The following is a 17,869-nucleotide window of genomic DNA, read 5'->3' as shown; positions in this document are numbered from 1 at the left end:
TATTTTAGATAGCTAAGATCTGTGATACTTTGAGGTTAGGAGTCTACGATCTTAACATATATGACACAGAACACTGTTCCTTGGGCCAAAAAGCAATGCACAATTAATTATCCTGTTTATATCCTATCAAATTTCAGTCCACTCTTGATTTTATTTTCAACCTACATAAAAATACCTTCAGTATTCAGTATCCTGGACCTAATCTTATACACTAGTATATTATTCATACCTGAGAAAAAGGGTAAACCATGATGAGTTCTTTGCCGCCTTTAACTAAGATGGGATTCTTAAAGCAATTCTGAGATAATTTCTAGGTATATCAAGTTCAGTAAGGTAAGATATCTCAGAGTTATGGATGAAATATGCAATTAGAGTAAAGAGGGCACAGTCACCAATTTATAATGGAGAGATATGCCCACATGTTCAGAAAAAAACTCACAACTTTGTAATCCAGGAGTCAATTGCAAATATATAAAACCCAAGAGAGGCTTCTGGGGGAAATGTTATAATCCACTCAATTGGTAAGAAAGGGTCATTTGAACTTTCTTTCTATACAGATTCTCTCTTATTTGGGGAGCAGGGTGGAGGACAGAGAAATGTGGGAAAGCCCCATGTCATAAAACCACTAACAGTTTAAAAGACGTGGTATAAGCACATATTTTCGGAAAGCCTGGTGTTTCTGAAGGGCAGGGTTCTAGAAAGGCAAGAACAACTTGGCAGTCAGGTTGGAATACAGCAATGTGGCAAGTCAAGTTCTGTACAAAACCAAAGAAATAGAGTCCTTACTATTGGTCTCATCCTAAAGTCCATCAGCCCTTCTTTTTTTTGGTTTTTGGGCCACACCCGATGATGCTCAGGTGTTGCTCTTGGCTATGAACTCAGAAATCGCTCCTGGCTTGGGAGGACCATATGGGACACCAGGTGATCTAACTGTGGTTCATCCTCGGTCAGCCATGTGCAAGGCAAATGCCCTACTGCTGTGCCACCACTCCAACCCCCCATCAGCCCTTCTTAAGGCAAACTTTCACTATCTCAAATCTACAAGGATAAGGTAGTCCTATAGAAAAGAATATTGGTGTACTGCATAGTCTAGCCCAACCCAACAAGCTTTGCTTAAGAGACTCAAGCTAGGGTCGTCACTAGACCTTCCTGAGAGAGTGAAAGATCCCAGCAGCCATGTGGCATGACTTGCACAAAACCAAGCATAGTTCATTATTCAGGAATACACTCCCTGGCCCCTCCCTCCTAGACATCCGGCCCCACTAGGCCCCACTCCCAGGAGGTTTCTGCTGTTCTCTTAACTGCGTATGGGGTAAAGATCAGATCTCAAGAACTACCACCATTGTAGAAAGGTGTGGCCCAGCAAAAGAAGACTCCACACCACACTGAACAATCTGGAAAGGGTGAGGAGATAGCCATGAGATAAAAGGAAGAGCATGGAACTGGAGTGTGGAGAGGAGAAATAAGCCCTTATTCCCCCTTAGAAAGTAGGGAACAGCTCTCCTCAAACCCGTGCCTAAAGAAATGTAGATGATTCTGGGGGAAAATCAGAAGCCTCTGAGAGTTTCTCCACAGCTGAAGCCACCTGGGAAGACTGTAGAGACGGTACAAGGGGCTCTGAAAAGCTCCCCTCAATCATCGTTTTTCTCTTTTCAGTTTTGCCCCCCAAAATGCTCAAGCTCCTTGGATTAGGGAATGTGTTCGTAGTCTTCTCTGCCCCACTGGCCAGTCGCAAGAAGAGTTTGGGCCATTGAGTAAACCTGTTTTACTCTTCCTATCGTTACACCTCACCGTACTGGAAACTGAAAAAGAGATTGCATCTACTTGCGCAGTTCTAGCCCCAGATCCCATCACTTCCGAGGACACACTAACCCCAGGACCCTGCTGCTACTCCTCCCCACCTTAGGCCATAGGAAATGCGCAGCAGCCGGGCTGGCAGCTCAAGTTTCAGGCCAATAGTAAGGGGCTCCAAGATTCAGCTAGAACTCCCAAGCTACGCATCGCCCTACCCAGGCACTCACCGTCTTGGGCATAGTGGCGACTAAAGCGGCAGAGTTGGAGAAGTTTTGCTGTGAGCTGCTGGGCAGCGCCGAGAGCACAGTGTTTTCAGACTCCGGAGGTCTGGGCTCTGGGGATGAGTCCCTCGCTAGAATAAGGGTGATGGCTAAGCTTCCTGCTAACGGAACACGACTTCACAAACCCCACCCAGGAAAGAACCTCCCCCGTTGCGCCATCCGCTCCTTTCTGTGACCCGGCTTCCGCGCAGCTCCCCGCCCTAGGCCCGCCTACTTGCCGGACTCAGGCTTAGCCCCGCCCAGCCTAACCCAGCCAAGCAACACCGACCTCACCCCAACTGGTCCCTTTGCACTGGAGTCGCCTAGCCTGTGTCACCCTAGCCCGCTCCTTACCCGGCACAGACTCTAGCCTTACTCATCCCAGGCCTTCTAGCTTCACTGCGCCAACTACCTAACCCTGGGCCACACCCTGGGCAGGCCAACGTTGTCACTGATGGTTACTTACTACTGATTCAGAGTTTACTGCTTATATCAAAACTGCTACTTATGCTGTAGCTCTATATCTAAATCACAGACTCAACAATTCCGAAACATGAGATCTACTGTGAATAGAACAATGAACATAGGAGTGCAGAAGGCTTTTTTTTTTGTTTTGTTTTGGCTTTTTGTTTTGGGAGCCCCTGGGGTATATTTTTAGGAGAGGTATTTCTGGGTCATATGAAAGCTCGATTTCTAATATTTTGAGGAATATCCATATTGTTTTTCAAAAACGGTGGAACCATCAACATTCTCACTAGCAGTGAATGTGAGTCCCTTTTGGCACACACATGTCAGAGCTGGTTGTACTTTTTTATGTGTGCCAGTCTCTGTGATGTGAGATATCTCATTATTGTTTCAATTTACATCTCCCAGATGAATAATAATATAGAGCTTTTTTTGTGGGCATTTTGTTTTTATTAATATCTTTATTTAAGCACTATGGCTACAAACATGTTTGTAGTTGGGTTTCAGTCATAAAAAATGTACAACCCTCTTCACCAGTGGAACCTTCCAATGACCAATGCCCCATCTCCCTCCTCTCCCACCCCCTTGCTTGTCTTCAAGACAGACATTCTATTCTCTCACTCATTACCATTATCATGATAGTTGTTGGTGTAGTGATTTCTCTAACTGCACTCACCAATCTTTGTGGTAAGTGTTATATCATGGGCTGGTCCTTTTAAACCTCATCTCTATTGTCTCTAGAGACTCTAGGGATGAGGTGGCCAAGGGCCCAACTGGACTCCCAGGCTTAGCACAAATCCTTGAGGTGACACAAGAGGATCAAAGAAGCCCACTGCCACTTTGCTTATTTTTAGGCCACTAAAGCACTTTAACTCCTGCAGAGGAGATGGTACAGCTTCTGGAACTTTCCACTTAGATTCTGCTGTCTTAGGATGACACTAGGTGGACCGATGGGGGGTTAGGGGGAATCTTGTGGGATGGAGAGCCATCCAGCAGCTCCTGCACCCACCTAGGTCGGGTGAGGGGGAAGGTATGCTCCCCCATTTCCCATCCTGGCCCTGGGAGAGTGGGTAGGGAGAGGGTGGGTGCATTGAGACTTAGAAAAGGGTGGGAAAAGCTAGAGCTCCCTCCCACTTTGGGACACGGTCATGGGTGGGGCAGGTTTGGAGAATCGAATCACCCACAGAATGGGATGGGGTACGATGGAGGTGAAGGTGGATTTTAAGCGCCAAAGAGGGACACAGGAATAGGTATGAGCCCCCAGTCTTGCAGTACTAAAAGGCTCCTTCTGAAAGCGACCACGGCTGCCATCATGGGGGTGGAGCATGAGATCACCCCAAGGCAACTAGGGGCTGCAGAGAGCTGCCAGCCCCAAGGCTAGCAGAGCCCTTGCTTTCTCAACCTCCCGTTGCCTTTTGGACATTTGTATTTCTTTTTCAGAAAAGAAAAAGTTTTGTTCAAATAACTATGATTAACAAGTTTATTGATAGTTGAGATTTAGGCATATAATATTTCAGCACCAGTCCCACCGATGTTCTAAAATTTCTTTAGACAGTTATGTTATCTTTTCCTCATTTTTTTTCTTTTTTATTTAAACAACTGTATTACATACACTTTTCCTCATTTTTAATAGTTGTTTTTCTTGCCAAGATTCACCAATGCCTTGTATGTCTTATATATTAACCTGTTATATCAGATGGGTATTGGGTGTATAGTTTCTCTCATTCTTTTCATAGTCTTTTGGGGGGGGCACACCCATTTGATGCTCAGGGGTTACTCCTGGCTAAGCGCTCAGAAATCGCCCCTGGCTTGGGGGGACCATATGGGACTCCTGGGGATCGAACTGCGGTCCTTCCTTGGCTAGCGCTTGCAAGGCAGACACCTTACCTCTAGCGCCACCTCACCGGCTCCATCTTTTCATAGTCTTTTTATCCTAGAAACAACCCAAGTGTCTGAGAAAAGATAAAGTGGATAAAGAAACTATGGTGCATCACAGATTGCAATACTACACAGCTGTTTGGAAATGCAGTATTGAAATTTGGTTATACATGGATATTGATATGGACAGTATAAGTGAAATAAATCAGAGGAAAGGGAAGGATATAGAATTATAGCACTAACTTGTGGGATATAAAAAACCAAAATAATATAGTAATAATTCCCAAAGATAATAAAGAGGAAGTCCAGAAGGTAGGAACCTTGCCACAAATATTGGGGGAGTGCAGTTATGGTAGAGAAGGACCACTATGACCATGATAATTGGAAATGATCATTCTATACTAGAAGCAGGTGCTGAAAGAGGTAAAGTGATATTTGTGATACCTATTCAATAATAATACTGCAAACCATGGTGTCTAAAAGAAATAAAAAGGGGGGGGAGAGAGAGAGAGAGAAGAAAATGTCTGCCATAGAGGCAGGCAGGGGAGAGGGCAAGAAGGAGTGGAGGAGGGAGTGAGGGATACAGGAACATTGGTGACAAGATATGCGCACTAGTGAATGGATGTGTGTTGGACATTATATGACTGAAATCCAATCATGAACAACTTTTTAAGTGTTCACCTCATGGTGATTCAATTAGGAATTTATTTTATTTTATTATTTATTTTATTTTATTATTTATTTTATTGAAAAACATGATGACAAGATATGCGCACTAGTGAATGGATGTGTGTTGGGCATTATATGACTGAAATCCAATCATGAACAACTTTTTAAGTGTTCACCTCATGGTGATTCAATTAGGAATTTATTTTTATTGAAAAACATGATGAATAGCACAGCAGGTAGGGCTTTTACCTTGCTTATGGCTGAACTGGGTTCAATAACCCTCATATGTCCACTTCTGAGCAGAGTCAGGAATAACCCCTGAGCACTGCCAGGTATGGACCAAATACCAAGAAAAAAAGAACATGAGATATAGGCTGAAACTATTGAACTTTAATGTGCCTGACAAGATAGCAGACAGTGGATTGGGTAGATTGGTTGTGGATGGGGATGACTAAGTATGGAAGCACTGGTGATAAAAATTAACACTGGCAGTGGGACTGGTGTTGAAATATTATATGCCTAAATCTAAACTATCAATAAATTTGTTAATCATGGCTCTTTAAACAAAAATTTTAAATACAATAAAATCATAAAAAGCTGCTATCTAAACAGCTTTAACTCCTAAGACATTGTTTATCTATGTTTGTACTCATTTTCTGAGTCCATAGGCAGGAGTAACCTCTGAGCGTCACCAGGTATGACCCAAAATCAAAATATATGTAGATACATAGATGATAGATGATAGATGATAGATAGATAGATAGATAGATAGATAGATAGATAGATAGATAGATAGATAGATAGATAGATAGATAGATAACTGGTGCAACAGTATCATGATCAAAAATTTGTTGAAATCCATAAATAACGTTATAGTTTTACAATATAACAACTGTAAAGATTTTTCTTATGAGTTGTAAACCTCTTGAGAAAATAATACGGAAAAGACACAGTCCATAGAAACTGATGTAGATAAACAAACCAGCAGTGGGGTCCTCTTTGATTCAGAAGAGCCATACTCACACTAGGTCAGAGCATCCTGGGGGAAAGAGAAGAACCAGTACAAGGGGAGGAATCTTTAAACCACTCCAGCTGAACCATGCCCATACACACAGTCCCTAGAAACTAAAATGGACAGACAAACCAGTGACTCAGAATAGCTATTTCACCCCTGGTCATTGCTCCCTGAAAGGATGATGTCAGTTCTACTTTATCCTGTGATCTCACATTTCTGTTTTTCTTTTTTCTTTCTTTCTTTTTTTTTTTTTTTGATTTTTGGATCACACCTGGCAACGCTCAGGGGTTACTCCTGGCTCTATGCTTAGAAATCGCCCCTGGCAGGCACGAAGGACCATATGGGATGCCGGGACTTGAAAATCCGTCCTTCTGGGCCCGGAGAGATAGCACAGCGGCGTTTGCCTTGCAAGCAGCCGACCCAGGACCAAAGGTGGTTGGTTCGAATCCTGGTGTCCCACATGGTCCCCCGTGCGTGCCAGGAGCTATTTCTGAGCAGACAGCCAGGAGTAACCCCTGAGCACTGCCAGGTGTGGCCCCAAAAAAAAAAAAAGAAAATCCGTCCTTCTGCATATAAGGCAAACACCTTACCTCCATGCTATCTCTCCGGCCCAGTAATCTCACATTTTTTTAGTCAATGAGCCCTACTGCAGCTTTTTAATATTTTTAATTATTATTTAATTATTTAATTATTGTAATTTTTCAAAGTTATTCGTAGTTGGGATTTAGACATACAATGTTTCAGGACCATCAGTGTCAACCTCCCTATATCAATTTTCCCAGAGTACATCTCATTCCACCACCCTCAGCACCAGCCTGCAATTATAACAGACCTGTGTTTTTGTTTGTTAAAGTTTTGGTATCATAATTTTATTGTTGTTGATTCTGCTTGGATATTTATAACTGTCCTTCCTTAAACCACCAATGCACCTGACCTCTCCCCTTTCATTTAATATTTGTCTTTCTCCTCCTCCACTCAATTTCTTTCTATCTGCTCACTATACTGTAATGCCTAGAGTGTTCTAGAAACCACTTATTTAAGCCATCTAATTTCTTCATGCAGTTATTCTAAATACCACATGGAAGTGATATCATACTATATTTATCCATCTTTTGGATTATTTTATTTAACATAATATCTTACAGTTCTATCCATATTGCAGTGATTTGCATGACTTCATCATTGCTTAAGCTATGAAATATTCCATTGTATGTATACACCACATCTTCATCATCCACTCATCTGTTGTTGGACATTTAGGATGATTCCAACTCTTAGCTATTGCACTGAGGGCTACAATAAATGTGTTCAAATATCATTTTTATTGAAAGTTTTTCTGTCCTGGGGGTAGATAAACAAAATTGAGATTGCTAGGTCATATGGCAACTCTATTTTGAGTTTACTGAGAACCCTCCATAGTGGATAAGAGATCCTTTCTCACCACATCTCTGCCAAAATAACATAATATATGCCAACATATATATTTTATCTGTGCCATCCTCACTGGTCTAATATTGGTGTCCAGATTGTTATAATATCAGGAAGTTTTGAGAAAAACTTCAATTTAATAATAAAATGCCCCCTTGGTTTACTTTTAGTAAGCTTTATGCTAACCTGAGTTTTTTATGGTTCCATACAAACTTTATAATTGACTGATCTAGGTCCTTGAAGAATATTATTTAAAGTTGCTTAGGGATTGTGTTGAATCTTTAGAGTCATTTAGGTAAGATGTTCAGTTTGATAAAATTGATTCTTCCCACTCATGATTATGGAATATTTTTCTATTTCCTTAGGTCTTCTTCAATTTATTTCTTAAGTCTTTTGAAATTTTCATGGTATATATCTCTCAACTCTTTTATTAGGTTGCTTCCTAGGAACCTGATGGTTTTTTACATTATTTTAAACTGCTTAGACATGTTGATCTCTTTTTCTTTGAATTATTACTTGTATAAAGGAATGCAACCAATGTTTGTGCATTTACTTTGTAGCTGGCCACTTTCTGATATTGGTTTATTGTTTCTAGGAGCATTTTTAGACTCTTTAGGTTCTTCAATATACATAATCATGTCATCTGCAAATAGAGATAGTTCGACTTCTGCTTTTCAATTGAAATCTCAATGATTTCATTATCTTACTTGACTGCTGTTGCTAGGAATTCTAATAACTGTGTTGAGTAAAATAGAAGACAATGGACATCCTTGCCTTGTGCCAGACCTCAGTGGAAATGCTTACCATTTTCTACCATTGAGAGTAATATTTGCTATGTGCTTTTTTTATAGATAACTGTTACTATCTTTAGGTAGGTTCCTTCCACACCTATTTTGCTGAGGCTTTTAATCATAAATAGATGTTGGATCTTTTTAAATTATTTTTCAAAATCAATTGATATGATTATATCTCAAAACTGGTGCATTTAGTCCATTGACATAGAGGGAGATGATTGTCTTGGGATTTAATGTCATCTTTTTATATAAGTTTGGTGTGTCTGCAAATTTTCTATCCTCTTGATTTTATGGAGGTATGTTTTATGTGACAGCTTGTGGTCTATCCTGGAGAATGACCCATGTACATTGAAGAAGAATGTGTATCCAGGTTTCTGGGGATGGAGTGTCCTATATTTATCTACTAGGCCTCTTTTCTTCCATTTCTCTTTTCAGGGATAGTATGTTTTTATTGAGTTTCAGTCTGGTTGACATATCAAGTATTGACAGGGCCGTGTTGAGGTCTCCCACAATTATTGTGTTATTATTGATGTTCTCCTTCAAATTTGTCAATAATTTATTAGATATTTTGCTGGTCTCTCCCTGGGTGCATATATGTTTAGTAGTGTAATTTCTTCCTGCTGTACATATCCCTTGATTAGTATTAAGTGTCCATCTTTGTCCCTTACAACCTTTTTGAGTCTAAATTTTGTGTCATCTGATATTAATATGGCCACCCCAGCCTTTTTGAGGGTGTTGTTTGCTTGGATGATATTCCTCCAGCCTTTGATTTTGAGTCTATGTTTGTTCTGACTATTCAGGTGTGTATCTTGTAGGCAGCAAAAGGTTGGATTCATCGTTTTGATCCATTTCACCACTCTGTGTTTCTTAACTGGTGCATTTTGTCCATTGACATTGAGGGAGATGATTGTCATGGGATTTAATGTCATATTTGTGTATAAGTTTGGTGTTCCTGTTGGTCTGTCTTGTCTTAAAGTAGACCTTTCAGTTTTTATTTTAAGGCTGGTTTTGCATCTGTGAAGTTTCTGAACTGTTGCTTATCTGTAAAACTATTTATCCTTCTTTCAAACCTGAATGTGAGTCGGGCTGGGTGCAGTATTCTAGGTGAAGTCTCCAATTCATTCAGTTTTTTATTTTGGGGGTTTTGTTTTTGTTTTTGTTTTTGTTTTGGGCCACACTCGTTTGATGCTCAGGGGTGACTCCTGGCTAAGTGCTCAGAAATTGCCCCTGGCTTGGGGGACCATATGGGATGCCAGGGGATCGAACCATGGTCCTTCCTTGGCTAGCGCTTGCAAGGCAGACACCTTACCTCTAGCGCCACCTCACCGGCTCCTAATTCATTCAGATTTGTCACAATATCCTACCACTGTCTTCTGGCCTTGAGAGTTTCTTGTGGTATGTCTCCTGTAAATCTTATGGATGCTCCTTTGAATATAATTTCCCTTTTTGATCTTGCTGTTTTCACTATTCCATCTCTATCTGTAGGATTTGTTATTGTGATGAAGATATGTCTTGGGGTGTTTTTCCTGGGGTCTCTTTTAGCTGGTACTCTTCGGGCATGCAGCATTTGATTGCATGCAGTCTTTAGCACTAGAAGTTTCTCTGTGATGATGCCTTTGACTGTTGATTCTTCCTGGGGATCCCCTTTCTGGGCCTCTGGGACACCAATGATTCTTATGTTGTTTCTGTTGAGTTTATGAAAGACTTCTATTTTTATCTGTTCACATTCTTTGAGTACTTTTTCCATTGTATGATCGTTTGCCTTGAGTTTCTTTTCCAGTATCTTCTGCTGTACAGAGTTGTTCTGCAATTAATCTTCCAGTTCACTAATTCTGTTCTCAGCTGCTGTTAGTTTTACAGTTCAGGTACAGTGTTTTTCAGATCTGTTATTTCAGTTTGGAGTTTTCTGATTTCTTTGTGTTTTGTTCAATTAGAGCTATGTTTTCTTTGATTTCCATGAGGATTCTCTATATTTCTATTTAAAACTCCTTATCTGAGAGATTAATCAGATGGTTGGTATTTTTTGGTTCATCAGAGCTATCATCTTTATTCTCTGTGCATGGCGTTTGCCTGCAATGTTGCCTCATTGTCACGCTTGTCATGTGATTTTTTCTGCATGTTATGGTGGGGTTCATTAGTTAGAAAAAGCGAGTGGCTGCGAAGCAAAGTGGAGTGGCCGTGCTCTTCTGGAACCTCTAGGAAAGCAAGTTTTCTGGGCCCTTCTCGGAGAGAATCTCCCACTCAGGAGAGATTCAGGAGACAGAAGAGTAGAGAAACACTCTCAGATGACAGACCCCCCAGTCTCTCCCAGTTGGTAATATCACTGCAGGAGCAGTTTCCTCTCGCCTGACTTCACAGACAAAAGGATCTACCTTTCTGCCAGGGCACCGCTGATAGCCGGTTTTTACTCACTGGCTCAGTCTTCCTTGGCTTTTCGGCCTGGGCACCTCTAGGAGAGCATAAAATCTGTTTTTTATTGCAAATGTCGGAAGTTCTTTTTTGTCTGCGAGTTTTTCATCCTTCCTTCTCCTATAAATTAGATGTTTTCTGGGTAGTGGACTTTAAGTTGAAATTTTATTTTATTCTGTCATATATATATATATATATATATATATATGTATATATATATAAAACCACTCTTTTTGGCAGGACAGTTTTTTATAGGAGATCTAGTGTGATTCTTATGTTCTTTCCTTTATATTTAAGGATTCTCTTCTGCCTAACTGCATTAAGAAATACATCTCTCTGGGGCAGGAGAGATAGCATGGAGGGTAAGGCATTTGCCTTGCATGCAGGAGGACAGTGGTTCGAATCCCGGCATCCCACATGGTCTCACAAGCCTGCCAAGAGCGATTTCTGAGCACAGAGCTAGGAGTAACCCCTGAATGATGCCAGGTGTAACCCAAAAATAAAAAACAAAAAAAACCCCAACAAAACAAGAAATACATCTCTCTCTTGGTTCTCTGCTGTTTGATTACTATACTTCGTGATGTTGTTCTGCTTCAGTCTATTTTGTTTAGCACAATTTTTGCCTCAGGGAGCTGTGCAGCTTCCAATTTCAGAGAGTGTGAAAGTTGTCTGCTACAACAACCCATTCCCATCACCAGTGTCCTCATTCTCCCTCCTCCCCCAATCCCCATTTTCTAGACCAACATTCTACTTCTCTTACTCATTAACATTGTCGCCATAGTTGTCAGTGTAGCTGTTTCTCTAACTGCATTCACCACTGGTTCTTTAGTTTTCACTGTGACCATCTTGTCATGTTTATAAGGTCAGGAGAAGATGGCAGTCTTTGGCCATATGTTAAATTTTCATATAAAGCACTGATCAAAATATGGGCCACACCAAGGATGCAGCAGAATAGCTGGATATTCAGTGATCCTCATCTTTGCCGAATCAACATACTCTCAGGCTGTATTTTAGTTATTCTGAAATTTTGTAGGCTCTGAATTTCTGGTTCACTTTCATGATAATGAAGCTGGAGCAATAAATAAAGTATTCTTTAACTCTTAAAAAAAACTCTTAAAAAAAGTTGTCTGCTAATACTTCTCTCACTACTTGTTGTTGCCTTTTCCCTTTTCCCTCCCCTTCTTGCATCCCTATTATTTAGAAATTATTTCTCTTATCTGTGTTCATTAAGTGCCTTAAATTTTTTCCTTCTTTTTGTCTCTATTTTTTTTGACTTTTTTAGGAATGTTAACTTTAAATTATCTTCTGGTTTATAAATAGTTTTCTGCCTGTGTCTTTCTACATCTATGGCTTGCTAGTTTGTTTAGTTCCTTTAATTTCATCGGTGTGGACTTTCTCATCTTCTAAAAGGAACTTTTGGGTTGGTTGAATTGCTTATCTATTTATTGCTTAATTTTGCTGGCTAGTGCCTCCTGGATTTTTGTTGCTAAATCATTAAGTGTTGGGGCTGGAGAGATAGCACAGTGGTAGGGCGTTTGCCTTGCTTGCAGACGGATGGTGGCCCGGCATCCCATATGGTTCCCCGGGACTGCTGGGGGCGATTTCTGAGCGTAGAGCCAGGAATAGCCCCTGAGCGCTCTCGGGTGTGAGCCAAAATCCAAAAATAGTACTTAAATCATTAAGTGTTGGCGTTAGGTTTTTATCCACTAGGATCTGGTGTTCTTATGAGCTTGGACATTTGCCTAGTTTTTTCTTTTGTCTCCATATCAGCAACTTCAGGTTTTTTGCTACTTAAGAAAGTAACCTACTGAACTTATTATACAAAAGGTGTGTATAATACATCTGTATTTCAGGTTATTTCACTAATGATGCAGAGTTATTTGAGTATGCAAAAAAACTGCAGACTAGTTACTCAGTCTGGTCAACTAAATTTTGAGGCTGTATACACAAGAGAAAGTAGTGCTGGAACTAATCTTGAAAATAAAAGATATAAGTTAAATGTATTCAGTTTGGGGTGACAGAGTAGGCAGACATCAGGACTGGAGGCTTTCTGTGCCTGAGAATTTGTAAGAGGGATGCTTCTTATGTACGAGGTCTGGGATTTGTGTTGGGAGACTGGGTCATTGTTTATTCAGCTTCTAGAAAGCAGGGTCTACCCCTAATATTACATAACTTGGATGATAATGCATATGAACATCAGGATGGGTGACTTTCCAGGCCTACAGTTTGGGAAAGGGGAATGGCACAGGTCATGGTGGGATACTGGCACATAGAGATTCAACTCTAGAAAGCCAGATTCAGAAAGTTCTTAGGATGAAGCACATAAGACGAGAGTTCAGAGTGTCGGGTTTGGAAAAGGATATTGATGCAGGTTAGCATAGAGTCTGGTGTATATGGATACAGCTCCATTATTACAGGTCCCTTCTCTAGGATGATATACCTGGGATAAGAGGACAAAGAGACATTAGGTAGGGCTACTTTCTGGGGCTATAACTGGAATGGGAGGGCAGACTCACATCAGATGGGAGGAATTCTGGGCATAGGGCTGAGAAAGGGGAGTGGTGCAGTTCACATTTAGTGTTTTTTTTACTGCAACTAATCAAAGATACTATAACATTGAAAAGGGAAAGCAATACAGAAACCCAGCACTGTTAGTGAATGAAGATGGTAGTTCTGAAAACTCAACTTGTGTCTGCCACCTCTATAGCCTTCCTTATAAAGATTTTTGATACAAAATTTTAATTAATATTCAAAGAACATCAAGAAATCATGGATAGGACAACCAATAAAACTCAACAGGATATGAGGGTAGAAATGAAAAATCTTCAGATTTGAGAGAAATGTAAAATCTAATAGGCAAATTAAAAAACTCACTTGAAAGCTTCACCAGCAGAACAATAAATACAGAGGAGAAAATCAGGGAGTTAAAAGATGCGCTGCATAACACCCCTAGACATAAGCAATAAATGGAAAAGATTCGTAAAATACGTGAACGTAAAATAAAAAAAGTTCTCAAAATAAGCAAACTGACAACTCTAGAATTTTGGGAAATTTTCGACAAAAACAAGAATCATTGGGGTTCCAGGGAGCCAGAAAGAAAAAGCAGTAACAGTTAAGTTACAGTTAAATGAAGAAGTAACAGTTAAATGAATCATTGCTGAGTAGTTCCCAATGCTGAAAATTGCATGCACCTACAGCCTGAATTCCCAAAGAATACTAGCTAAAAGAGACCTAAATAAAAGCACTCTAACACCCATCCTAGTCACAATGATGAAAACAATAAATATAGATAGAATACTAAAAGCAGCAGAATTGTAAAAGGAAAGTATATACAATGGAGCATCCTTAAGTTTTACAGCACTTTTATTACAGCAACACTTTATGTACAAAGGCAGTATTGAGGGACTGTGAAAAATTCAATGAAATAAATTCTCCAAGAATACTTCATCAGACTCTTATTCAGACTTGAAGGACTGGTACACAGCTTCACCAATAAATAACAGGTCAGAAAGTTGTCAGACCAAAAGCAAACTTTAAACAAAGAAATTAAGGTAGTATTTTAAGGCAAGAAAAAAATTACAAACTCACCAAGCATCAACAAAAATGGCACAAAATTCTATTACACTAAACTCTCTCAATATCAATGAGCTAAAATGCACTAACTAAAATATACCAAGTGGCAAAATGGACCAGAAATTTGAATATAAAATTTTTCTGTCCAAAAAAAGAACAAAAGTAAAAACTCCCTTCAAAAAAGGGGGTGTGAGTTAGAAAAAAATTACAGAGACAGAGAAGCAGCAGTAGGACAGCAGTATGGAGGAGTATGGAATATGGAGAAGCCTAGAGCAACTCAGAGTATAAAATTCCCCAAACCCCTGAGCCCAGCAATGGGACCAGACACCTGGGGAAGAAACAAAGACAGATCGCTAGATAGAATATCAAGCATTTAGGAAGATCATGGGGGGAAAAGCAATGGCTGTGGATCAGCCCTAGAGATTAGAGACTGAGCTGAAAGTAATGACTGTGGCCATGATGTTCACAGAGACAGGGTGAGTGTTGTCCTGAATTGATCCTGCAGCATGATCAACTGCTAATACACCAGAAGAAAGACATCAATAGCAACACAATAGTTGTGGGAGACTTCAATACTGCTTTGTCACATCTATATAAATATACCTAGCTAAATCTTAACAAGAATATACTGGATTTAAAAAAAGAAATGGAAGAGAATAGTTTAATATATATATATATATAATTTTCCATCCCAGACAGCTACTATATGTACATTCTTCTCCAAGCCAAATGTGAAATTAATCCTGAGACATCTATACTTATATCAGACCAAATAGCACTGAATCTATAGAATTCTGGCATCCCATAAGGTCCCCAGAGACTGCTGGGAGCGATTTCTGAGCACAGAGCCAGGAGTAATCCCTGAGCGCTGCAGGATGTGACCCAAAAAAACAAACAAAAAAAAAAACCTCATTTCTATTGTCTCAGGATATTATTATCATACTGTCTTTTATTTTTCTTAAATCTCACAGATGAATGAAACTATTCTGTGTGTGTCTCTCCCTCTGACTCATTTTATTAAGTATAATAGTTTCTATGTCCATACATGTATAAGAAAATGTCATGACTTCATTTTCCAGATAGCTGTATAGTATTCCATTGTGTATATGTACCAAAGTTTATTTATCCATTCATCTGTTGTCAGGCATCTGGGTTGTTTCCCAATTTTGTAAACTGAGCTTCAATGAACTTAGGTGTGCAAATGGCATTTTTGTTTTGTGTTTTTGTGTTCGTAGGGTATATCCCTAGGAGTAGTATTGATAGATCATATGGGAACTAAATTCCAGGTTTTTTGAGGAATATCTACATTGTTTTCCATAAAGGATGGATGAGACAGCATTTTGACCAGCAGAGAATGAGAGTTGCCTGAGTTGCTTTCTCCCCACATCCCCATCAGCACTGATTGTTCTTGTTTTTTATGATGTGTGGCAGTCTCTGTGTGTGACATACCACATGGTTGTTTTGATTTGCATCTCCCTGATGATTAGTGATGTGGAGCATTTTTATGTGCCTTTTGGACATTGGTATTTCTCCTTGAAGAAATGTCTGTTCACTTCTTCCCCCCATTTTTATAGGGTTAGATTTTTTTTATTAAGTTCTGTCAGTACCTTATATATTATAGATGTTATCCCTTGTGTGGGCATATTAGGTTATCTAACCCAAGTCATTGTCTGTAGTGCCAATACATTTTTATTTTTCACACACTCACTGTTGTTGGTGTCAGGTTTCTGTAGCCAAGAATCTCAGAATATGGCCATATCCTATATAAGAGTCAGGATGATGCGGAGCACCCTTTAGTTTCACTCACAATTAGAGGGAGATGCAGAGAGCTCAGTCTTTAAAGCAGGTTGTTATTGTTGTTAAGTTCTCTGGGCGTTGAAGGGAAGTCTCTGTTGAATAGGTCTATGTCAGAGCAGTGGTAGGGTCTTCCCTGGTAGAGGATTGCTTTCAGGTGATGTAGTACACAACCATGGTTGTTTTGTAGATGGCATCCTTGGTTCAGGGGTAAACGAACAATGCCCATTCTTTCAGGATATGAGCCAGGTCTTTATGACAATGTTCAGGGTATAAGGTTCTACTGCATTACAAGATTTGTGTGTTCCCATCTCTATAAGATAAGAACGTGTTTGTATATAATCTCCCATTTTAATTTGCCTATGCAAAGGAAGAACAGTATCACATGGCGAGATTGGTGCCTATAGGGATACTAGAAGAAGTCCAACAATCCAATTGACTTGGTTCTTATATAAACATTAAATGGAGGGACACTTCTATGGTTTGACCAATTTTTATTTCTACTCAATGCTGCTGAAACTACTTGGCCCCTGGGTCACATCCACTTTTTTCTCAGTTTATATGAAGACATAAAAATATGAGGCAGAGGGGCTGGAGAGATAGCACAGCGGTAGGACATTTGCCTTGCATGTGGCTGATCTAGGACGGACCTTAGTTCAATCCCCTGGAGTCCCATATGGTCCCCCAAGCTAGGAGCAGTTTCTAAGCACAAAGCCAGGAATAATCACTGAACATCATAGGGTGTAGCCCAAAAAAGGAAAATAAGAAAAAGCAATATAAAGCAGAGAGAGATGATTCATGTTCTATGGTTCTGTAAAAAAAAAAGTGGACTGGAGCCCTTGTCTATAAACTATGAATATAAATTAAAATAAAACAAGAAAGAAAAAGAGAGGCAGCAGCTGGACCCAGAAGATCCCACAAGCCAGGATTACTGCTCCTCTTCTACTGGCATGGCTGGGAATCTGGACAGACAGCTGGCCAAAGGCCTCCAGGACTGACCATTAGTCCTGGAGACCGAGAGCCTCCCATGCTAGTCTGGCTTTCATGGCCAGGTCTGGCATCTGAGCTCTGGGGAGATGGGGAGGAGGCAAACTCCTCCCCCATGCTTTTTCATACTGGAGAGGGAGGCTGCAGCTGGATCTAGATGATCCCACATGCCAGGATTCCTGCTCCTCTCCTATGGGTATGGCTGGGAATCTGGGCAGACAGCTGACCAATGGCCTCCTGGGCTGATCACATAGTCCAGGAGACAGAGATTCCCCCCCATGCCAAACTGGTCTTCAGGGCCATGTCTGGCAATTGGGCTCTGGAGAGAGGGGAGAGGAGGGAAACTCCAATCCCATGCTTTTTTAAACTGGAGAGGAAGGCTGCAGCTGGACCCAGAAGATCCCACATGCCAGGATTACTGCTCCTCTTCTACTGGCATGGCTGGGAATCTGGACAGACAGCTGGCCAATGGCCTCCTGGGCTGACCACTTAGTCCAGGAGACCAAGATCCCCCCATGCCAAACTGGTCTTCAGGGCCACATCTGGCAACTGGGCTCTGGGGTGATGGGGAGGAGGCAAACTCCTCCCCCATGCTTTTTCATACTGGAGAGGGCAGCTGCAGCTGGACCCAGATGATCCCATATGCCAGGATTCCTGCTCCTCTCCTATGGGTATGACTGGGAATCTGGGCAGACAGCTGGCCAATGGCCTCCTGGGCTGACCACTTAGTCCAGGAGACCGAGATCCCCCCCCCATGCCAAACTGGTCTTCAGGGCCACATCTGGCAACTGGGCTCTGGGGGG

At 40.8% G+C, this 17,869-nt stretch overlaps 1 protein-coding gene across 1 annotated transcript in view; it reads right to left on the bottom strand.

Annotated features, from left to right (window-relative positions):
• The window catches only part of MSN (moesin), a 123,410-nt gene extending 121,220 nt beyond the window's left edge, over positions 1 to 2,190 (bottom strand). The window contains exon 1 of the mRNA XM_049767246.1: positions 2,022 to 2,190. Within this exon, the coding sequence (XP_049623203.1) occupies positions 2,022 to 2,033 (12 nt within the window). The 5' untranslated portion in view covers positions 2,034 to 2,190. The remainder of the gene's footprint in view (positions 1 to 2,021) is intronic.
• Between the last annotated feature and the right edge of the window lie 15,679 nt (positions 2,191 to 17,869).

The sequence above is a fragment of the Suncus etruscus genome, chromosome X (assembly GCF_024139225.1).
Source record: "Suncus etruscus isolate mSunEtr1 chromosome X, mSunEtr1.pri.cur, whole genome shotgun sequence".
Lineage (NCBI taxonomy): Eukaryota > Metazoa > Chordata > Mammalia > Eulipotyphla > Soricidae > Suncus > Suncus etruscus.
Note: the sequence above shows the minus strand (reverse complement) of the source record. Positions and strands in the feature narration are given on the sequence as shown.